Source organism: Emys orbicularis, chromosome 2 (genome assembly GCF_028017835.1).
Source record: "Emys orbicularis isolate rEmyOrb1 chromosome 2, rEmyOrb1.hap1, whole genome shotgun sequence".
NCBI lineage: Eukaryota > Metazoa > Chordata > Testudines > Emydidae > Emys > Emys orbicularis.
Window position 1 is genome coordinate 208,931,419 of NC_088684.1, and position 23,936 is coordinate 208,955,354.

The 23,936-nt window shown below is 42.5% G+C and overlaps 1 protein-coding gene across 1 annotated transcript in view; it reads left to right on the plus strand.

The window, feature by feature from the left end:
- Nucleotides 1-881: 881 nt before the first annotated feature.
- The window catches only part of DCLK3 (doublecortin like kinase 3), a 42,729-nt gene continuing 19,674 nt past the window's right edge, over nt 882-23,936 (plus strand). Inside the window, exons 1-2 of the mRNA XM_065399625.1 lie at nt 882-960; nt 21,496-23,375. Of these exons, the coding sequence (XP_065255697.1) occupies nt 882-960; nt 21,496-23,375 (1,959 nt within the window). The remainder of the gene's footprint in view (nt 961-21,495; nt 23,376-23,936) is intronic.

Genomic DNA, 23,936 nt, shown 5'->3' on the forward strand with positions numbered 1-23,936 from the left:
GAAACAGGATTAGAAGATTTGGGGTGAGGTTATGAAAAAGAATGGGTTTTTAATTTAAAGGGCTCAACCAACCTAATAATTTTTTTCTAAATTCTTCCCCCATTTTTAACTCCTATGTCAGCCATAGATGGGTGAGAAAGTGTTTGAAGAACACAATTTATATAGTTGAAAGTTTTTGATGTTAACTAGGCCAGTGGAGCATCAATCTAGTACATTTTTAACCCCTTGACTTGAGCCATAGATTTAAAGACTTTTAACACCAGAAGGGACGATTAAATCATCTAGTCTGACCTGTATATCACACACATTACCCCTGTACTGAGACCAAATAACTTGAGTTTGGCTAACAGATAAAGGCTGTGCAGTCTTGATTTGAAGACATCAAGTGAATGGAGTATCTCCCATTTCTCTTGCTAGTGTGTTCCAGGATGAGGTGTGTGTGTGTGCGTGCGGGGGGAGGACTTGGCTGAGTGGGGGAGACTGGGGGAAGTCAGGGAGTAAAAGGATTTGATGAGACCCTGCCAGGTTCATGTGCTTGGCGCTGGTTAAGAACCAGAGGAATCCACTCTGCTAAACTAAATAAACTGGCCGGGCTGGGGAGGGGCGAAGGCGGGATGTGGGGGGTGACTAGGGGATGCAGAGCTGGGGGAGAGGCAGAAGCGTAGGGGGCGGAGGGTAGTGGGGATAGAGGGGCGGGGGCAGTGCCCCGGGAGCGGTGCCTCGCCCGCGCCCCTCCCGGCTGGGCTGTGTCTCTCGCGCCGCCTCCCCGGGGCCAGCCCCGGCCCCTCCCCGAGCAGGAGGCGGCGCCGCCGCTGCTGCCGAGAGCCCAGCCAGCAAGAGTAGCAGCGACCGCAGCAGCTGCCGGAGCGACCCCCGGGACGATGCCCGCCGCGGCGCCTCCCCCGTTGCACCCCCCAGCGGGGCCCGCGGGCTCCTGCTGCCCCTACGCCCACCACCCGGGTAAGTGAGCCCGCCAGCGCCATTCCCCTTCCAGCCCCCGGGCAGTGCCTTCCCCCCGCCTGCTCTGGGGCGCTGGGTCCTGCCCCCCATCGCTGCCCCTTTCTCCCCCTCTCTGGGGCAGTAGCTCCCAGCAGGTCCTAAGAGATCTGTGGGCTTCTGTTTTGCAAAGCGGAACAAAATGTCAGGTACTGTATCCCCCTCCCCCATTGGAGCAGGGGGACTGGGTCCTGGATCACCCCCATCCTGGCTAAGGGCTCTGACCACCAGGCTGTCGAGCCATTTGCATCTTCCCCAGCCCATGGGGGCAGCTTTGATGTTTATCAGTGTGACTGCATTGGGGGAAGGGGGTGAGTGGGTGTGGTGGTGGTGGTGGCAGGTGTATAGCATTGAGGCCTAGGGCTTAGTTAGCCGGGTTTCAAAAGAGATTGGACCTTGATAACTGGATGTTCTTGGTATCTATATAAGATACAGTTAAATAAGAGCTTTGGAAGGGATGTAAACACCTCCTTCCCCAAGCTTTGGGGAGAAGCCATGCCCTGATTATTGGGGCTTTAGGAGGAAACTTTCCCCGGCCATCACTGCCTATCGCAGAGTTTTCTCCTCTGAAGCAGTTGGGACTATCCACCTTCAGAGAGAGGCTACTGGACTGGATGAAACAAAATGCAGTTCCTATGTTGCTTTGTGAAAATCCATGTTGTGCCTGATGCCTGCCCTGCTATGACAGGGAAGCCAAGCTCTGCAGGGCAGTTTCAGGGGAGTGTCTGCCTTGGAGAGGATGTAATTGTATTTAGTTTGGTCGGGGGCACAACCCAGGCTCTAGGTGTCCCTTAGCCTCTGACTGTCAGAAGCTGGGAATGGGCTACAGGGGATGGATCACTTGATAATCATCCTGTTCTGTTCATTTCCTCTGAAGCACCTTGCATTGGTTACTGGTCTAGATGGATGGTTGGTCTGGCCCATTATGGCCATTCTTATGTTCTTCCCCTCCCCACCGTCTATGACTATTCTCCTGGTTATTTCTGTAGCTGCTTCTCTCTCCCCAAGTCTTGAAGAATATTTTATGGATGATCCCCCTTAATACATACAGTACTTTATCTATGAGTCTGTCTTCTGGTTGTGAGGGTTGGGATAAAAGAGTGCTTCTCAGATTTATAACTGGATGATGTCTCAGAGTAGCTGTAAAGCCAGTATTGTTGCTCATGAAAGTTTTGTTATATATTATTAAGGTAGTAGCTGTACCATGTATGGTGGGATAAGCAGCTCAATAAATCATGTTTTACAAGAACTGTCACAGTATTGTTCTCCTAGTACAAACTTGGGGAGGGGGGTATGGTATTCACTTTTGGTGTGTCAAGAGGGGAAAGAAGAGAAATCTTAGTTTCAAGTTTAAAATGTAACAATGTGAAAGCAAATTATATTAAAGATAAATGATTTCTCACATTGGGGTAAACTTATGCATACTCAGCTGATCAAACTATGATTATAGTTTTATTTTGTAAAATGTGTTTACAGATTGTCTGAAGTTGGTAGCTCTTTTCATCTTCCCATTTATACTATGCTCATTACTGAAGTATCTTGAACATGGGATTTTTTTTATTCTTTTTTTTTTTTTTTTGAGGAAAGAGAAGTGCCCTTATGTGATGTGATAAACAATAAAAAGCCAGTGAGGGGTTTAACTGCAAGGCCTGTGGGGAAATGATGAAAAAGACTACTAAAACTTGAATAATTTTTTTGCTGTTTCTTTCAGAAGTATTAGAGGTCAGGTAAACTTACCTTTTCCCAGACTGTAAGACCATTTAAAAAAAGTAATAAATGATGGTTTTAAATTCACAAGGTAAAATTCTTGGTTTATTGTTCAGACAGGCATGGGCAGGGTTCCTTTATATTACAATAAAAGCCAAAGAGTAGAAGTTACTTGGGGTTTTGGAAACATTCAACCTCTTGTAGTATTTGCACTATATACATAAAATGAATGCAATCCAGTGGACTGATAAAGAGCAAACAAGCTTTGTGAAATTAATAGCTCTTGCTGTACAGAGATTTAGGTATTGCACAACTGTGTGTTAAAACAAGTTTAAGGATTGTGTATTAGCCTTCAGTTTTAAGTTGTCTTAGAAGTAACAAGAACTGCAACTTGTGGTTGTACATGCATACCCTCATTTCAAAGGGTGGGGAAGATTGTCACATGCCTTGCATGTCAAAAGCAGATTCTTGGACATAGGGAGTGGAGCTACATGAATAAACACGTGGACAGAGTTCAACATTGAACCCCTCTGACTTCGCCGATTATTTCAGCTTTAGAAAACAGAGTTAAATTTGTACATTATAAACAAATGGAATAGATATTTATGGATAAGGTATTCTATAATTTTCCATGATGGGGTTTCTTGAGATTTCCTCAAGAAAATGTGGCAATAACCATTGAGCGAGAGAGAATAGATGGATCATTGGTCTGTTCTGGTAGGGCAATTTTCTGCTTCTCTGGTCACAACACATGGAAAACTCCCCAGATGCTAATGATATTTTTTGCTACATAATATACTAAAAGGTTTCTTAAAAAACAAAACAATAAAACCTCTTAGGAAAAAATCTTTTCTTTCTAATTTGAAAACTATATTGTGGGTTATCTCAGAGTTTGCAGTATCGCTTAGAACCAAAAACTAATTGTTTTTTTTCGGAGTATTTTTGCCACTAACATATAAAATATTTTAAAAACCTACCTAGATGTTAGTCCAATTCATGATTGTTTTGCTGTAGTGCAGCTTCTGCTCTGACTTGCTTTTCTGTCTGCCTGGCTGCAATTTTTGTATGTTTCAGGCATTCTTTTTCCTTGGGTACTGGTCTGGAAAAAAAATTCAAAGGAATTAAATTATTCATAAAATAAATGAAAACAAAGCAATTGAGAAGCAGGTAAGTCAGAGAAAAAACTAAAATATTTCTGGAGCTGGAAAACTGGGAACCAGGGAGAAGCATTTACAAATTAAAAAATTCCTTTGCTCTGATGGTTTCCAAGGAAATACTTCCTGGCAGCAAAGGAAGGGGGTGAGCGGGGAAAAAAAGGAAGGCTCAGTTGGAAAAAATTAAACATGAACAGTGGATTTCCTAGAACAAATTAAAAATATTCGGGTAATATTCCTTTTCTGAAGTCAATGACCTGGACATCAAAGCACAATGTCCCCGTCCCCCGCAGCTCCTCTACTTTTTCTCTAGCCGTCCTTTCCCATCCTTTCTGTTTTTCAGTTATTTTCCTTCTCTCCCACTCGGAATGCAGTTTAATTCCTTGAAATATTGGGAGCAATACACTTATGAGAATGTATAAAAATAGCCTTCAAGTGATGTAAAATGCGAAAAAAATCTTCCTGGTCTAACTCGTTGGATGCATCTGTCATCTGCTCAACAGCTGTTCCATCATTCCCCTCTCAACTGCTGCATTTCTTATCAGTTGAAGCTGTCTTTTCCTTTTCTTGTCAGGAAACTCTGACAAATTCCTGGCTGATGTCCCTTGTAGTAGACTGGGTGGGGCAGTGTTTGGATCTGCTGATGGGATAAGAGGCATAGGTTTCCTGAGGAAAAAAAGGTATAGAGGGTTAGGATATTCTTGAAGTCTCCCTGTGTTATCAGTGGACTGCTTCTTCACCTGCTCCAAGGAATCCATGGGAATTTCCACATTTGATTGCTAGAGGAGGCTGATGGGCAAATTCCCTTGTTCTGTCCTCATTCTGATTAGTCTGTGAGTCCTCGCTGTCTGGCTTTCCACAGGGACAAGCATACATATGGAAAAAGGTGAATAATGATACTTCAGTGGCTCCCTTTCCTTATCTTCCAACAGTTTTAGGTCTAATCGGATGGGATTCTGCTACTGTTATCACCCCCAGGCTTCGCCTTGATTGTCACTAAAATATTTGACAACTTTTGAAGTCTGTTTATATATTCTCAAAAATGTATTTAGCGTCTGGGCTCTACTGTGAATTTAGCATCTCATTTAGGATCATATTGTGCTCCTTCTGTAGGCAAAGTGAGTTGGATCAGCCTATTGAAGAGCTGAAGATTTAGCGAGGGCAAGATGCAAGTCTGCCATTGCTGCTCTTCAAAGTGTATTGCTTCCAGGAAAATAGATAGGTGGGAAAATATACTATACACACTTAAGAAAATATATAAAAAGGTAATTACTTAGTTAATTGATTCTAGTATGCTCTTGAGGTTTCCATAACACTTGGAAGTTGTTAACTTACTTAGAAGTAATTTGCTTTCATTGCAAATGAAAGTCAGGTACATATCCCAGCTTCTCTCTGTTTCTAGTGTAATTTATGCAGTCTAATTATTACAAGAATGCAAAACAATTACCTGTATTAAGTAGTCCTAGAGGAAGCTTTCAGTAATCATTTTGAAAACACGATCTCCCACTCAATTAGTATTTGCCTGCTTGAAAAAAAATTGAAATTTATCATTTTTGTGCCATCCTAAACTATGAAGTTAATAGAAATGTTTAGCAATTAATGGCTTGAACATCTTGATTTTTAAGCTGTCATTATACTTTTAAATATAATTAGCACTGGCTGACAGTTCGCCTTGCAGAAGACATGTTCTTTCACAACTGTTCCGAAGCAACTCTCTTTTTTTAAATGGTCATGTCATTATTGATGTGGTTCTACTCTTAAAAAGAGATTGTATAATACTGACTTTGAGGGCATCCCATGTTTGTGTCTGAGGCCAGGTATCCACTACAGAACTTTGTTGGCATAGCTATATTGGTCAGGGTTTTAAAAAAACACCCATCCTCACCAAGATAGTTATTCTGTGTAGGTGCAACTATGCTGTCAGAAGAGTGCTTTTATTGATTTAGCTAATGTCGGCAAAAAAACTCCTTTTGTTGGCATATGTTGCATCTACACTAGGTGGCTCTGCTGGTATTACTATACTGGTATAGCTGTATCAGCAAAGCCTGTATAATACACATTAGCTCTGAGTGACTCTATATCAGGTTTGCTCAGTTTACAAGTAAAATGATCGTTTATCTAATTGCTAATTCTGCAAACTAAACATGGGATCTGACTTGCATAAGCCTTTATTTCCTTATGCAACATCATCACAAGTAATAAAGGTTCTGCAGGCCTAATTATGCCCTCAGTTCACACCTGTGCATACTCTTTGTTTTCATTGAATTTGCTCAAGAGTAACTGAATCGTTCTCTAGGTGGAAGAAATGGAATCCAGCTCCTTTCGTAGCTGCGTTGGCTATCAGGAGTATAAAAAAAACTTATGAAGTGTGATGATCTGATTTTTAAATACATTTAGGGAACAGATCTGATGAGTCAGAAGTGCCATTCTTTAACCCTTGTTTTAGTGTAGAACCTTACTTTAATTTATTTTTGACATTTTGAGGTGTTGTAGCTTAAAAAAGAGGCATTAGGAAATCTCTTTAAAAATTGTACTGACTTACATTTTGTAAAGATGTGATGCACTGCACACATAAATAAAACAGTCATTTGGAGTGTAGTTCAAAGCTATTAAGTTATGACTTTGCATAAAACATTAAAAAGAAAATTCTGCAACTACTCACTTATTTTTGTGTTTTTATTTTAAATGGTAGCTTGTATATTTTATGATGCACTTGCCTGGCAAGCTCTAAGTGCATCTATGGTCTGGCATTGTTCATTGTTTTTTAAATAACTGGGGAGTGGAATTGCCTAATGGACTGTGGATTGTTTGCATAATTCTCTACCTACCTAAACTCAATAAAAACGTTGAGTTCAAAAAACAAAACAGGAAACCAAACACTGTGAAACTAAATAGATTCCCTCCCAACAATTGTCTCACCACCATTTGGGCTAGGGTGACCAGATAGGAAGTGTGAAAAATTAGGACAGGGGGTTGGGGGTAATTGGCACCTATATAAGTAAAAGCCCCAGATATCGGGACTGTCCCATAAAATTGGGACATCTGGTCACCCTAATTGGGGCAAAAGCCTGAATAAATAAACGGGGTTATGGTACCATAGCAGTTACTGTGCTGGCTGGGCCTCCAACGTGTGTGGGACATCACAGACAGCCCCTCCCAGATGGAAAGGACCCATGTTTCGGGAAGTAGAAGGTGAACATGTTTTTGAGTCAGCAGCGCCAGCAGCAGGAGAGGAGATTTCTCTGTAACCGCTTCCAGCAATAAATAGATGTTCTTTTGTTTGTTGAGCTCTCGCCTGTGTCATCATTTTGGGGAGTATACCTGCTTGTGCTAACCCACCAATAAATGCTACAGTTAAGAGACTGCGAGGTCATGCAACACCAACACTGTTCCCTGTAGATTTGAGAGACTTGGGCTCTGCCTGACCTACCGGGAGCATGAGTTCATGAGCCGTCCACCACGAACATCCTGTAGCCGGTCCTCAGACACTTAATATTACAAAAACTGAAAGAGATTAGAGAAAAAAATATTTTCCCCTTTTCAGTTTGTTTACTTTGTGGATTTCTCAGGGCTTTGTGTACAAACTGCCATGACATCCTATCCTCATACTCTTTACTGAGGGGTGGGAGGAACTCATTTATTCCCTCGGCTCTGCAAAGAAGCATAACATTGCAGCAGTTGTTTGCTGTCAGTAGTTCTTTTAATTTAAAATATTGGCTTAATTTAGGAATTTATAGATGCTCCAATTAAGAGTAATTATTATGCAAAACGTGGGCCTGTATGGGAACAGAGGAGCAGCCAGGAGGATGCCTACCTGCAACCAGTGAATAGTGGCCTGGGTAGGAAGTAGAGAGAGGTCAGGGAGCAGACCTGCCTGACCTCCAGCTTTCTGTCCCTCTACTGCTGATCTCAGGCTTTTGGCAGGGTGGCTGAAAATTCAGGCACCCCTGTCCCTGTCCAGTTAATCAGTACCCTCTCTGTCCTCAGCTCCTCCAGTGAGAGTAGGGTGACCACCTTTTCAAAAGGCAAAAGCGGCACACATACAGGAGCCCTTCCCCTTCTGTGGCTCCAACCCTTGCTCTTCCTCTCCCCCCCTGAGGCCCTGCCTGCTGCCCAGGCCGGAAGCCAGAGCCAGGCCATGGTAAGAAGGAGCTTGGGCCACTGTGGGGAGCCCTGGGCCACTGTGGGGAGCCCCGGACGCTCCATCTGCCCTGGGCATTATGTTTTAGTGAATTAAACTGATAGTTCTGCTCACCATGTCTTGCAAGATTTTAGAAGTAGTAGATCTTATCCTCTCACACCTACTTTTTATTTGCAGATTGGAAGAGAAAAACAAAAAAAGCTTTCCTGCTTTTTCAAATCCCAATCAATTTCTTAACTTTGAATGACCTAGTCATTGAACTCAAACTAGTTGAATAAACTGAAATGAAGAAAATATTTTCTCAGCTCCTGCAGAAGAGGCTACTGCTGTCAAAAGCTGGTTTAACATGTCAACAAAAGTTGGTTCCACGTGCTTAGCCAGTGACTTCCACCAGTTCAGTGTTTTAACACTTTGGCAGCAAACATATACTGCTTAATATTAATATTTGTATTTAATTTAAATAATGATAATTGGTTTTAGTAAGTTTAGCCCTTAACATACATTGCTTTAATTTCAAATTTAATTTTAAATAGGTTTATTTTTAACAACAAAATGTATTTAACTTAATTTTTTTAAAAATCTGATTTTTATCCCCCTGGATACAGTTTTCAGTAAGAATGTGGGAAATTCTCCCAAACAAAATACTTCAGTAACAACTGGTTAAGTGAATATTCTACCAACATAATCATTAAAATGCAGAAAATCCCTAGCTAAGACCTCAGTCATCTCTTGCAACCTGTAACCATTAATTCACTTTCTCCACATTATTTCAGACATTGCACACGTCTCTTCCTTCCACCTCCACGCAAACCACAGAACATTAACTCCAGTACCTCACCTAAATAAGTGATAGAAACATTCTATGATTATCTTCCCTAAAATAACACTATTACAAATTATCTCCACTTTAAAAAACAAACTGCCAATCAATACAACAAATTTAAATATAACCATAAACTAAAAATCTACACAACACACACTATCTACTTCAACATGAAACATATTTCATTTTCCAAACAACTAGGAAACATCCACATAATTAGAGTCAAAAGTTGCATCTTTTGTGAGGAAGTAGATGGAAGAATGTGTGTACATGGGTGATATTTGAAGATGAGATAATGAGAAGATAGTAAAATCATGGCTGTAGGCTGCAAGAAATGACTGAGGATTTAATTAGGAATTTTCTGACTCTTTAATTGTATTGTGGAATGTTCAACTAAGCAATCTTAACTGTTTTTTAACTATTTTTTTTAATTGAGGGAGGCAGGGAGGTTGTTATTTTACAGATGGGGACACTGAGTCACAGTGTGAGAGTTCTGGGATGGGGGTCGGAGCTCAAGATCAGATTTCTGGGCTGAGGTCAGTACCAGAGGTCAGAACTTGTCTCAGGGTTCTGGGTCCGGAGCGAGGGTCAGAATCCAAGTCAGAGCCAAAGTCAATGCTGGGAATTGGGGAGCAGAGAAGCATAGTTGGTCATGGCAGCTCACTGGGGTCCATGTTGTTGTCTGGACTCTTCCTGGTATGTCCCATGGAGTTATATGGGGCTAAGGGGCCAATGAGGAGCCTTAGAGGTGGCTGGCAATTGGGACTCTTGGATGGGACGTCCGAGTAGTGTACATCTGCTGTGGTTTGTAGATCGCAGAGAGGGGCTGGATTACAGCTGTTGGTGGTGGTGTGGTGGTGTCTGTTGCCTGGTGGCTCTGCCAACCCAGGTTTGAGTCCTGCCGATCTTTATATCATCCCCCTAGTTCAAGGGGCATCCTTCCCCAGGAGGCCAGGTTTGTCTGGGTGGGCTGAACGGGAGGCTGCTTCAAGGTCAGGCACATGGATCTGTTCCCAGGAGTGCACCTCGGGGCCATAACCTTCCCAGTCAATGAGGCAACAACATTTGATTTTAGAATCTGAAACCTCACGGACCTCACATTCATCATGACCCTGGTCCTGTACTGGAAGGGGTGGTGGTTGCTGTCAGTGAGCAAAAGAGTTGTCGCCTTGTGGCTTCAGCAGCAATACATGGAACACTGGGTATACCCTGAGAGATCTGGGGAGTCGGAGCCTGACCATCACTGGATTGATCACCTGGCTGATCGTGTATGGGCAAGGTATTGGTAGTCCAATTTTTGACAAGGCCATTCTATGTGGAGATGTTATGCTGAGAGCTAGACCTTTTGACCAACTGCAAATGTTGGGCCTTTCTGGTGCTGGCAGTCAGCATATCATTTATAGTCCCCGTGGGTGTTCTCAAGATGCGTCTTAAGCTCCTCGTGGATTTTATGAATCTGCTGTACCCAGTTGGTGGCAGTGGGGTTTGTGAAGACAGCAGGTACATCCGGATGGAGACAGGGATGGAACCTGAAGTTTGTGTAGAATGGACTTTTCCCTGTGGAAACATGGCCAATGTTATTGTAGGTGAATTCTGCCTGGGGCATGAGAGCTGACCCGTCATTCAGGTGATCATTTGTAAAGCACCAAAGATAGTGTTCTAAAACCTGATTCACTCTCTTGGACTGGTCATCTCTCTATGGGTGATGGGTGGAGGATGTGTAGGCATGAGCCCCAAGCAGTCACCTGGTTTCACTCCAGAATAGTGACACATATAGCAGACCTAAGTCAGATGTGACCTATTTGGGGAGTCCCTGGAGACAGACAATGTGCGTCCTCAGGAGTTGAGTCATCTCTTCTGCAGCAGGCAAGTGTGTAATGGGAGCGAAGTGGGCCATTTTGGTTAACTGATCAACCACAGTGAGGATGATGGTATATCTATCAGACATGGGAAGCTCCACTATAAAATCGGGGTTGATAGCTGCCCAAGATCTAGCCAGGGTTTCTGTACGTACTGGAGTGTCCAAGGGTCTCTAGCGTGGCCTCTTAATGCAAACACAAACCTCACAAGAATCTACAGAGGAGGGCATTCGAGGCCATTAGAAAGAGCAGGGACTCAGGCAAAGGCAGAAGTAACCTGCTGGTGGGGAGTCATGGCTGAGTCTCAGTACTTCCAGTTGGGATTGTCCCAATCGGACATACGGACAACCCTTGATGTAGAATAAGCCATCCCGTATTTGATGTTGCCCCTTGCTTCCTACCTTGAGTTCCTTGGGAAGGGACTCCACCCTCTTTGCTGAGCAGATCAGAGACATGAGGTCTTGGGAAATGGCGGTGTCCAAGAAATCACAGCAATTGAGGATGCAGGGTGGCTCCATGCAAGATGGGTCCTGACTGGTGAACTACTCCCCTTTTTGGAAGAAAGTGTCAATGGCCTTGTTCTGGGCTCTAGGGTGGTAGGTAATGGTGAAATTAAAATGTGTGAAGAACAAGGCCCAAAACAGCTGACTTTGGTTTAGCACCTTACCCTTCTGAAGGTATTCTGGATTTTTATGATCTGTGTACACCTGTATTGGGTGCCAGACCCCTTCCAGATAGTGGTGCCACTCTCTGAGCGTGATCTTGATCGCTATAAGTTCTTTATTTAGGATTCATAATTCTGTCATATCTTTGGGATAGTATGGTCCAAATGGCAGTGTTGGGGGCTTCAGTCTCAACGACAAAGGACTGCATTGGATTGGGGTGTGTTGGGGGTGGTGCACGGGTGAAAGCCATGTTGAGCAGGTGGAACACCTGTTGTACCACCAGGAACTAGATGAAGGAGGTGTTCTTGTGTAGAAGTGCTGTCAATAGGATTATTTGGCCTGAAAAAACAGGAATGAAATGTCTATAAAAGTTAGCAAACCCCAGGAAGCGTTGCAGTTCCTTGATACTTTGAGGGTCTACCCAGGTCCAAACAATGTCCACTTTCCTGAGGTCCATTTGGAGGTCCTCAGATGACAAGATATAGCTCAAGAACTCCATAGAACATTGGTTGAAGCTGTACTTTGAGTTTCACATACAAAACATGTTGGCAGACCGGATCCAGGATCAATCAGATATGATAGGTATGTTGCTCTGAACTCTTGGAGAAGACAAGTACATCATCAAGGTAAACTACAACGTACTGGTCTAAGATGTTATGGAATATCTCATTCACTAAATGCTGGAAAGTGGTGGAGGCATTTGTAAGACTGAATGGCATTACCAAGTATTTATAATGGCCATACTAGCTTTGAAAAGCCATCTTCCATTTGTCCCCTGGTCTGATCCTTATCAGGCTGTAGTGTCCTCACAGGTTGAGCTTAGGTATAAGTGAATACCTGGGCTGATCACATGCAGTCCAGCGTGCCCTGGATGAGTGGGCGAGGGGTACCAGTTTTGATGGTTTATTGATTGAGGGCCCGATAATCCACTCATAGACGCAGGGGCCCATCTTTCTTATTGACAAAAAAAGTGACCCCAACAGGGGAGGCTGATGGCTGGATAAACCTGTTGGCCAGATTCTCCTGGAGATAGGAGCACAGGGTGGCCAGTTCTGGTTCTGACATTGCAAAGAGATGGCCAAAGGGTATTTTGGCCCCAGGCTGTAGCTCAGTCAGTCATAGTCCCAGTGTGGTGGTGGGGCATCCACAGTTTTTCTTCAAAGACTTCTGTGTATTAGTGATTCTTAGCAAGAAGAGCTGGGGTTGATTCTAGAGATGGTCTCATCTGGCCCACAGCCAGGGTCTGGGGCAGGGATTGGCAACCTTTGGCCCGCGGCACGCCAGGGTAAGCCCCCTGGTGAGCCGGGCCAGTTTGTTTACCTGCCGCATCTGCAGGTTTGGCCAATCGCAGCTCCAACTGGCCGCGGTTCGCTGCTCCAGGCAAATGGGGGCTGCGGGAAGCGGCGTGGGCCAAGGGATGTGCTGGCCGCCGCTTCCCGCAGCCCACATTGGCCTGGAATGGCAAACCATGGCCAGTGGGAGCTGTGATCAGCCGAACCTGCGGGCGTGGCAGGTAAACAAACTGGCCTGGCCCGCTAAGGGGTTGCCGATCCCTGGTCTGGGGATTCCTAAGCAGTGACCTGGTCTCTGTCTAGGCTCCATCAGGCAGTGCATGCAGGCAGCCTTGCTGGCAGAATTCAGAGTGGAAGCTGATTTTCCATTCCTGCCACAGGATATGTTGGTCATGGATCAACAACCATGAGATGCTGAGGATTATGGGAAAGTGTGGTAAGCAGACCTTATGGTTTCTCAGTGATTCTGGATAACAGCTTCCAATGGCAGAGTGTCCTATGTCACTGGGCCCAAGGACAGGAGTGAGCCATCTGTTCTGTCTACAAGATTGGCTATTGCCTTTGGCTGCACTGGCACGTGCAGCATCTGTATCCATGAAGTTGTCCACAATCCTGGAGTCTATGAGTACCCATTGCAGGGGAACTTATCGAGATCTGCTTGGGATGAAAAAGCGGACCTGAACTTGTAGGTGTAATGAGGGCTTGACATGCCTTGGGCATTGTTCAGTAAGGGGATGAATGGCTCGGGCCCATGCAGACCAGCCCCCTTTGGTCGTTTCCTGAAGTTTGCCTGACTGTGGCCCTTGACGGTCAACTGGCAACTGTGTGGCCAGTTCCCCACAGTAGGAACTGTGGCAGTGACGGCATTCTCTTTCCTAGGGAGTCACATGGCAGCAGGCTGCATTGAGTTGAATAGGCTCTGGGACCGGGCCAGGGACCGAGTATTGCCTGGGGTGTAGCACTGACTCCTTCATTTCTTCGCATTGCTCATGCAGTCTGTTGTCAATGAGTATGGCCTGATGTAGATGACATAGGAGGCGACCTGTCAGAGTTTTCGCAGGGCCACCTTGGCTGAGCAAGTGCAGAGCGGGTTGTCAAAAACAATGGAAAAATATTTCCACTCAATGTCTTGCATTCCTTCTTGGCTCTTCCTTGCAAGATCATGGTTTCAGTATTTATGCCTTTGCAGTGCTTTTTCCTGCAGCCAAATGAAGTATCATGTCACAGGTTTCACTGGGATGAATATTTTAAAAGCAGTATTACAAAGCGACTTTAAATAGTAAGAAGCAATATAATAGTTAGCCATGGCTTCACTGTTTGTGAATATCATTTTTATTAGGTCTACACTTTAAGTACAGAGCCCCTTGGAATAATTATAAAGAAGAATAATCATAACATAGTACAATCTAAGGCCCTGATCCTACACACACCCATTCATACAAGAAGTCTCCTTAAAGTCAGTCGAACTACTCGCACAAGTAAAGTTACACACGTGCTTAAGCCTTTGTGGAACTGGCACCTTATGAGATATCGATTTGCTTTCATCACAGCACAAACACAACAGTTTTATTGTAGGAGCAGAAGAAGTACCTCATACAAAGAGCATTCCTATTAGACAATAAAATATCACTTCAGCAAAGGATAGAGAGGGACCTATGGAGGCAATCTAAAACTAGACAATCTTTTGCTCCATTTATCAAAGCATCCCCAGTTCCTATTTCAAAGCAGGTGAAACAATGGAGAACATTAGAGTAAAAATAATCTTAACTTGAATCCAAAACATTTCATCAAATAAGTTTTAAAAAGAGTGAAATCTACTGGTTCTCAACATTTTTTGTCCTTTCAGTTTCTGGTGATGGGGACTGTGGCATCAGAGTGTAAGTTTTTTTTTTCTGCCAGATCAAATAAAGGAGCTAGGAATGTGAGTATCCACTTCCTTTACTGAAAGAACAGGAGTACTTGTGGCACCTTAGAGACTAACAAATTTGTTAGTCTCTAAGGTGCCACAAGTACTCCTGTTCTTTTTGCGGATACAGACTAACACGGCTGCTACTCTGAAACCTTCCTTTACTGACTGAATCTCAACAAGGAGAAAGAGATTTTGCTGTTATTCAACTCTCATTTAAAGCAGAGCTACCAAATTGATATCTGAATGCAAATGATCAATGGCCCTGCTACACTGTCACGTGAGAGATGTATGGTCAGTTTATATATCCAAAGAAGACTCTAAAAATAAATAACTTAAATTCTTTTATTTCTGAAGATAGAAGATCAGTGGTCCCAACAGTACTAGACATACAGTATTTGAAGGGCTGCATTGTTCCAGGGATGACACAGATCATTGCATATATGGTTATCTGAAAGCAACTGATGGCAGAGATTATCTCTTAAGTATGCATACTTGATCTGCACTCAGTTCAGAGCAGTCCTTTAAATGTCATGGTTTCCTTAGGTAATTCACACAGGTTACCAATGTGCATCAGCTGTTATCTGTAGGATGTAATCTGAATCTTGCAGAACTATACTGCCTTGATCTCCTGTTCCTCTATTGTAAATTATTAACTCTTGCAACTTGCAAGGCTTGTATATACTGTGTGTGTACGAGAGAGTAGGAAAGGGGAGCAAAGAGGGAAGGCACAATATAACAAGTCTCCTGAATGTATTAAATTAGTCAGATGGAAATAAAATGTGATCACAGGCATCCTTTTACAGTAAGTAAATTTTACATAGGTATTGTTTACACAGTCACTACAACTGGAAACACTAGCCTATTAGTCTTGGAAAAGTTTTGTTCAAATGTATAGCATGTCAGATGCAAAGATTATTCTTAAAAGCCAGATATTGATTACAGGTTGGGAGTGGAAGAGAGGGGAAGCTGGGCCCAGGAGCTGGGTGGAGGCTGGGAGTGGATTTGGTGGGGAGGCTGACACTGGCAGCTAGGGGGCAGGGAGAGAGGCTGGAAATAGTTGGGCATGGAGACTGGGAACCAAGGAGGTGACTGGGACAAGGAGCTGGTGAGGAAAACTGATGAGGAGATTGGGAATCAGTTGGCTGAGGGGGAATACTGAAACAATATTTTTGTGCTTTTTCACTTGAATGTCAGTTTCCATCCAAATAGAATTCAACACAAATCTTAAGTAAAAAATTAATCTTGTAAACAAGAAAAACATAAAAATGTAAAAATTAAAAATCTGTATGTTAAACTATATAATTGCTTAAATACATGTGAACAGATATAGTGTCCTCCTGGTTAGCAAAAAGTGTAACAAATATAGTGTAAAGCCTATATTTAGTTGCAAATCAACATGGTTTAATGATTGCCAACCTATAAGAATAAACTTTTCTTTAAGAAAATAACTAAAAAGTACAAATGGAAACCAAAATATAAATTAAGGTTTCCTGTTTGCTAATTTAAATCGTGATTAAAATTGGTGATTTAAATCACTTTGATTTTAATCAATCCATCCTGACTATCTCCTTGTAGATAGTTATTTATGTTGTTAGTTATTTATTTGGATAGTCATCACTGTTTATATATATTTTTCTTCCTATATGTGTCTACATCTCCCCACCGCCCCCGAACTGCATACCTTCTACATGTCTTTTTGCAGAACTTCATGGCCCCTGTGCTCAGCTTGGCTTACCCCAGTACTGACTCTCCCCAGCTTTGCTCCCTTCCCATGTTTGCCAACAGCATCAATCCTCAACATCCTCCTCTCACCTACCAAATCCTCATAATCCTTGTCCCATTCAGATTTTACATGTGGATATGTATTGACATTTGTATATGTCCATGGTGATACATATAAAGATAGATTCATATCAGCATTTACAAGGACCTTGTAGCTTCCCCCCCCCCCAACCAATTATAGGTTACAATAAGTATGGAAAGAAGAAATGCATTTCCTCTCCATTGGCTTTCCATGACTTCAACATATCTCCCACAAAAGCATTTTGGATGCTTAATCCATACTTTATTTCTTTGCATCTTGTACAAGTATAGGGACATGAATGAGTTTAAATTCTGGATTTCATGATTTTCGCACTTTGAATATTGTTCGGCTCTCTGTTCTCTTCCGCACACTCTCACTAGAGTGCATACATGCTATGCTATGATGTTGCTCAGAACATTTCTTCTAGTGTTATCAGTTTCAGGCACTTCCATGCTGGAAGCTGCTTACATTTTCCATTTACCCAGTTACATGCTTTTATTTGTTGTTTTCATCACAAACTGGAATAGCACATGTAGACTCCTAAGGTTTTGATGGGTTTGTTTGACAGAGTTCCCAGCCCTATCATTAGTATTATTTATAAGGTGCCATAAATGTGCATAGCACTCTACAAACAAAAAATCAGGGTCCTTGACTTGAGGAACTTGCAAGAATATATGGAGGGAGGGTAGAGGGATGAGGGAACACATCTTATGGGTGTTTTAGGTTAGTGATGCATGCCTCTTGAAGGTTTTATAGTTATTATTTTAAATACATTGACTTTGAGGGAAGATTAGGGTGAGAAGCATGATGGAGGAGAGGCTGGAAGCATGCTAGGCGGAGTCAAGAAGAGGGTTACGGACATGGGTGATTGCCTTGAAGAAGGTCTAGAGAGTGGGAAAAGATAAAGGAGTGGTGGTAGTGATCAGGCAAGCTGCCGGGAAGGAATGAAGGGTGGTGAGGGAGGTAGTGGGGTGAAAAAAAGTCAAGAGCAGAGAAGTAGTAAAGCTAATTTGTGCAGGGCCTTGAAAGTGAGAACAAGAAGTTGAATTTGATATAGAATGTGAGCAGAAGCCAGTGAAAGTATCTGAAGAGGGGCTGGATATCATCCCAGCAGTGAGGATGTTAGAAAAGTTTCACAGCTCCATTCTGGTTGGAATGTGGGGGAGTAAGAAAAGAGTCAGGGAGGCCAAAAAAAAAAGGGAAGTTTACAGTAGTTAAGGGAGGTGGAACCAGGTCTGCACAAGAGTTTTCCCTTCGCAACATCCAGCCATTCCTTATGCTAAAAACAGCAGGATTTAGGAATAATATCAATTGAAGAGGAAGAGAGGAGTAAAAACCAGCACTGAAGTTGCAGTCTGAGGGACAAGTAAGGATGGTGGAGTTACCAACAGAGAGGGAGGAAGAGGATAAGGGCCCTCTATGGCGTTGTCCTGATGCTGATATGTAACATTAATGTTAGCAAATATTTTTGGCATAACTTGGAAACTTCCAATTAAAAATATCATATCTTTAAATTATCCCCTAAATGCCTGGCTTAAGCTTGGTGGGAGTTTATACTGGAACATCTTTGTTAAAATAACAATCAGTCCACAACCTAACCAAGGGTTTTTTAATAAATGGGTATTTTTGCAGACACTCATAGCAGTACAGGTGGGAAGCCAGAGAATGATGATCTGTGGAGAAGTTAATTCTCACAGCAGCATTATGTTCATACCGCAAAAGGATAATGTGCTGTATCACTTTGTCTTGCATTGTTTCCATACAGTGAAGTAACATTTTGACAGTGGTGGATGCCTATACGCGTAGGAAGTGTGGACATACAGATGTGCATGAAATTCAAACTTTATCACTTCCTAGAAACCAGCATGGTTTAGACTTCATTTATAGGAGAGCTTCAGTTCTTTTTCTGTCTTTTATTTCAGAGAACTAATATATTATCTGAGTTACATACATTCACAGTAGGCTTCCATTCTGGGTAAAATATAAATCATACAGCTGAGGAATTTGTAGAGCACATTGACCTTTCAAGAACCAGGACGTCATCATGCTTATAAAATAAAGACAAAAATAACTCTCTCCAGTACACCACTGGGCATTAATAATGCATAGCACTTACATAACGCTTTACAGCAGCCTGAAGAGACATTAATACTACTTCACAACACTCCTGCCGAGGAGAAATATCCTCTCATTTTACAGATGGAGAAGATGATGAGACAGGAAGCTAAGTGACTTGCTGAAGGATACACAGCCGTCATTGCTGAGCCACAATTACATCTGAGGAACTTCTTTTCTTTTCTTTTCTTTTCTTTTCTTTTCTTTTCTTTTCTTTTCTTTTCTTTTCACATTGCCTCTCGGATGGGCTGTTTTAGGGAAAATGGAGGATGCTGAAATACTGTCCATTTAAGAATGGCTTTCCCTTTTACCCAAGGTTTAGGAAAGGAGTCATGGTCTCCTTCATTTACTCTGAGTTAATGAAAGGAACAAACAAAGATACATAGTTTAACATATTGAAGATGATGTTCCCAAAGATAAAAAGCAAATCACTATAGCAGGGGTGGCCAAACTTATTGGGCCTCCGAGCCACATACAACAATCTTCAGAAGTTCAAGGGCCAGGACACATCTGCCGGGAGCCAGGATTTGGGGCTTCAGCCATGCTCCTGCTGAAGTCCCGAGCCCTGGCAGGTGTGCCTTGCAGGACTGAAGCCCTGAGGCCCTCCACCCTGCTGCAAGGCAGAGGTTTTGAGCTCCCCCCGCTGCAGTCTGGTAGGTGGAGAATTGGGGGCTGAGGGAGGGGGCGCTCTGCGAGCCGCACTTTAATGGTAAAAGAGCCGGATGTGGCTCGCCAGCCACAGTTTGACCACCCCTGCACTATAGGCTTGAAACCTGCAAGGTGCTAAGCACTCTGGCCTTGACCCGTTGAAGTCACTGGGACTATTCCTGTGCTGTTAGACAAAGCTTGAAGTGCCTTGCTGGCTGGGGTCAGAATGCTCAGCACTTTGAAGACTGGAGCCCTGAATGCTGCAGAAGCAAATGGAGATTTGAGAGAAAGGTAGAGAAGGATATTTGAAACATTGTGTCTAAAGGGATGGAACCATCTGGACGACTGAAAAATTGGGTACTGGACTTTCCATCTTCACTGTCCAGTAATTGTTATAGCTCCCATTTCACGTCTGATCCTTTTGGCTACAAATATATTGAATGTTTGGCCATGTGATAGGGTGCTCAGAGGGCCGGGTGGCGCACCCAACTTCCGGCCCCTCTCTGTCAGGGTGGTAGAGGTGCCTGTTTCTGACCCTAAGCCGGGAATCTTCTGTTCTCCATCTGCATCTAGGTCTCAGCCTCTAAAGGGGCTTGGTATGGGGATCCAAGCCCTCCCTTTCTACTGGGCCCCAAGCCAGGATCTTGGTGGGAAGCAACACCAGCAGGGTCCTCCTTGCAGAGAGTCTAAGTCTCCTGCCCTGGGCTACTTCCTACTTATGTATCCCTTCAATTAGGGACATGGTCCCTACAGTCCAGACTGTTAATCACTTAACAAAAAACTGTCCAAAGGAACAGGGCCCTGCAGGATCTGCAAGTTCTCAAAGGAGGTGGTGGCTGGAGAAGGCACTGCCGGGGCCTTACCCGCTCTGTGGTCCCTTCTCAGGCTCAACCTTCTGTCTGGCTTCCCAGAGAAGGACTCCTCTCTCCTTCAGCCTGTCCACCATCTTTTGTCTTGGCTTCTGAGCTCCTTTTAACCTGCTCCTCCAGTCGGAGCATGTTTGGCAGGCCCAGAGGGGCGGGGCTACCTAGGCCCAGTATTGCTTTTTAACCCCTTAGGACCCAGTGTGAGGTTTATATACCCCATCACAGGATACAAGTACACTTTTAAAACTAGACCTATTTAAACAGAGTTGGTAACATGATATAACCATATTAAAAAGTTTCGTTCGTGTCTTTGTGAATAGAAAGAACTGCATTATAATCATGTAAGGGAACCATATTTGAATCCTGATAGATATGGAAACTAAAACATGGTTCTCTAAGATGGTTATATTATTTTACCATCTACACACGTAAGAATAAATCATATTTTAACATGGGTCAGCCATCACCACATATAAACATAGTGCTTATTCATTCCTGTCTTTAGGAAATCATATGAAAAGATAACAAATTTCTTAACACGAGTGGAATGTTTCCTCTGTTGGTTGGCATCTGGTATGGTTCTGAAGGCCTCTTCCAGACAAGGGTATACTCATTCTGTGCTGAAATCCTATGTGGAAAACTTTCAAGTATGGTCTCAGTGTTTTCAGTAAATATTCAGTAACCAAATATTAGAAGCCAAGGAAATAGTGAGTTATGGTTGCTTGTCTAAAAAAAAAATCACTATTGATTTTATTTTTTATGGAGTCCCCTACATTGACTCTATGTAGGTATTTATAGGGTCTCCATTACTATGGTATCTGAATGAGTGTACGTAGCACTATACAACCACATAAAAATAAGATATTTGCTCTGAAAAGTTTACATTGCAGTTGAGACAGACAAATATAAAACACAGGCAAACATTTCAGAAGATGATAGGTTGTAAGTGATTCTGAATTCTTAAAGATACATTTTTATGAATTTTGATGATATATCTCTCAGAGATGTATCATGATGGAGTATAAATGTTAAATGGTATGTTGCATTTAAATGATAAAATGTAACTATTTTTATTAGCATTTGATGTTATTTAGAACCACAAAATAATAATTTTATATTACTGTAGTTTTACAAGCAATTAGTGCAAAACTCTGTTTATAGAAGAGTAGAATGAAAATTCCAGTTTGTTTCAATATACAGTATTACATAGGAAAATTCCAGTTTGCCATTCTTGTTAGAATGATGTGTGTGTGTGTGTGTGTGTGAGAGAGAGAGAGAGAGAGTGTATGTGTGTGTGTGTGTGTGTGTGTTGTGAAACCCTTACCACACAATAAAAATATTGTGGGAGATGCAAGTGTATACTGCCTTCTATGAAAGGATTTCAAAGCACTTCAACAATATTTAATGAATTTAGCTTTACTTCCAGAAGTTATATATATTGATGTGTAGAAAATTGTTAATTGGAAATTTCCTCTGATGGAAAATGAATAATCTGCAGTCTCTTTATTTGTTGCAGGACACCGAGGCTTGTTTGACCACACTTTAAACAGCATAAGCTCAAGGATAACACAAAGGAGACTTCAAGGGACTTGTCCACCCATCGGTCATGGAAATTTTGGAAAACCTTTCTTGGGTGCAAACAGTTATAGTTCCCCATTTTTAAACCCCAGGAATGGTTTTCACACTATCCATTCAGAGAATAGCCCCGTAAAGCCGAGGATTGTTACAGTGGTGAAACCAAGTGGACACACACTCAGGAAGATCACATTGCTTCTGAACAGGCGATCTGTCCAGACTTTTGAACAGCTGATGGCTGATATATCAGAAGCTCTGGGATTTCCACGTTGGAAAAATGATCGTGTGAGAAAACTTTATAACCTGAAAGGCAGAGAAATAAGAAGTGTTTCTGATTTCTTCAGAGACGGTGATGCATTCATTGCTATGGGAAGGGAGCAGTTGACTTTGAAGAACTTTGAAGTGGTAATGCAAGAACTTTTTCCCAGTAGCCCATATGCTGTTGGTATAATTCAACAAAACTTGGAACAGTCCCAAAAACTTAAGAGCAGTCTGTGTGACAAAGCTGTGGATAGTGGCTTTGATGAGACAGAGATTGCCAAGAACTGCAATGATGCCATATCTTCCCAACTAGGAGCCAGGCATGAAGGAAAAATTCAACCTAAGACCAGGCAAGAAGAAAAGGTGAGGGCCAAAAAAAAATGGGGCAGAGAGAGTTGGGGCAGAGAGCAAGATGTGAAGCCACCTAGAAAAGCCAGAGAAGGAGAAAGGTACTTTAATCAAGAGAAAAGTCTTGAGAATGAAACAGAAAAGAGTTCAGATGAGATAATGAGATGTGAGAAGTGTCAAAGGGAGAGACAGCTCAGGCAAAAACTACAAAGGGAAAGGCAGGCTGATGTCTCATTTGAGAGCAGAGACCTGAATGTGGGAATGTGTCAGAGATATAATTTAGAAAGGAATGTAAAAATGAGGAATTGCAGGAAGTCTTCAGAAAACTCTATAGAAGGTGAGGAAGTTGAATGGAAGGATACTGGCTGTAGAAGGAGCTGGAAACCCTTACAAAGGAATGTTAATGAAGAGCTAGAAAACCAAAAAAGGAGTTTTGAGAAGGAAAGGGATCCGGAAAGGCATGAGAATCATGACAAAGAGTTAATAAAGATAAAGAAAAATACTGTGGAAGCTCTGCAGGTGGCTCCTGAAGCAAAGAAAGAGAATAGAAGCAGTTCCAGAATTAATCAAAGTTGTTGGCTAATGAAGGACTATCAAGGAGATGCAGGGAAGCCCATAAAAGCAAAGGGAGAGGGCAAAGAGGTGCGGAAGGCAAAAGAAGAAAGTGCTGTAGGGGAAGAGAATGTAGTGCGTGGAGAGAATGAATCGACAAGGATGAAAAAGATGGGAGAACATAAAGCCAACAAAGATGAAAACAAGCCACAAGGATTTGAAAGCACGAGGCTGAGGCAAAATGTCCGTACTAGAGCTGATGTGGAGAGCTATTATGAGATAGGCAGAACCATTGGGGATGGAAACTTCGCTATTGTGAAGGAGTGCCGGTGCTGCAACACCAATCAGAACTATGCCATGAAAATTGTTGATAAGTCCAAGCTGAAGGGGAAGGAGGACATGATGGAAAATGAAATTTTGATCATTAAGAGCCTTTGTCATCCCAACATAGTGAGTTTGATTGAGGTGTATGAAACTGAGGCTGAGATCTACCTAATCCTGGAGTATGTTCCAGGAGGGGACCTATTTGATGCAATCATAGAGAGCGTAAAGTTCACTGAGCACGATGCTGCTCTCATGATAACTGATCTGTGTGAGGCTCTAGTTTATATTCATGGCAAGAACATTGTCCACCGAGATCTGAAACCAGAAAATCTTCTGGTAAGTACTGAAGTTTAGTTATGTTGCATCTGTCCAGAAATTATTGGGGGGTTTTCGGGGTGGGTGGAGAATTGTGGATATGTTTTTTTTTTTTTTTTTTTTTTTTTTGCTTTTAAACAAATACAGTACAGAAAAGATCCAGTAGTAGGGAAAAAATACACACTGTACTGTTATCATTTTAAAATAAATAAATGTACAAAGGTGAAGAGAAATCAGTCTTACAGTTTCCTTAGCATAAATACAGAGAGGCCTGCCATATAGTATAGATGCTTGCAATTGTGCACTTAAGTAAGTGCCCTGACTTTCAGAGATGCTGAGTGTTTGCAGTTCTTCTGAAAATCAGGCCTCTTATTTAGGGACCTATTTTTAGGCTCAGAAGCGCAAACGTTTTGCCTAACGCGTACTCTGAATCATAAAACATATCACATGTGAACCAAAAATTATTAAATAATGCCCATTCAACCTGTTAATTTGAAGGTCACTTTTCCTATTGCAACTATATCACTCAGTCCAGCACTCCAGTCCTCTACTGGAGATTGTATGGTGATTTCTAACATTGTA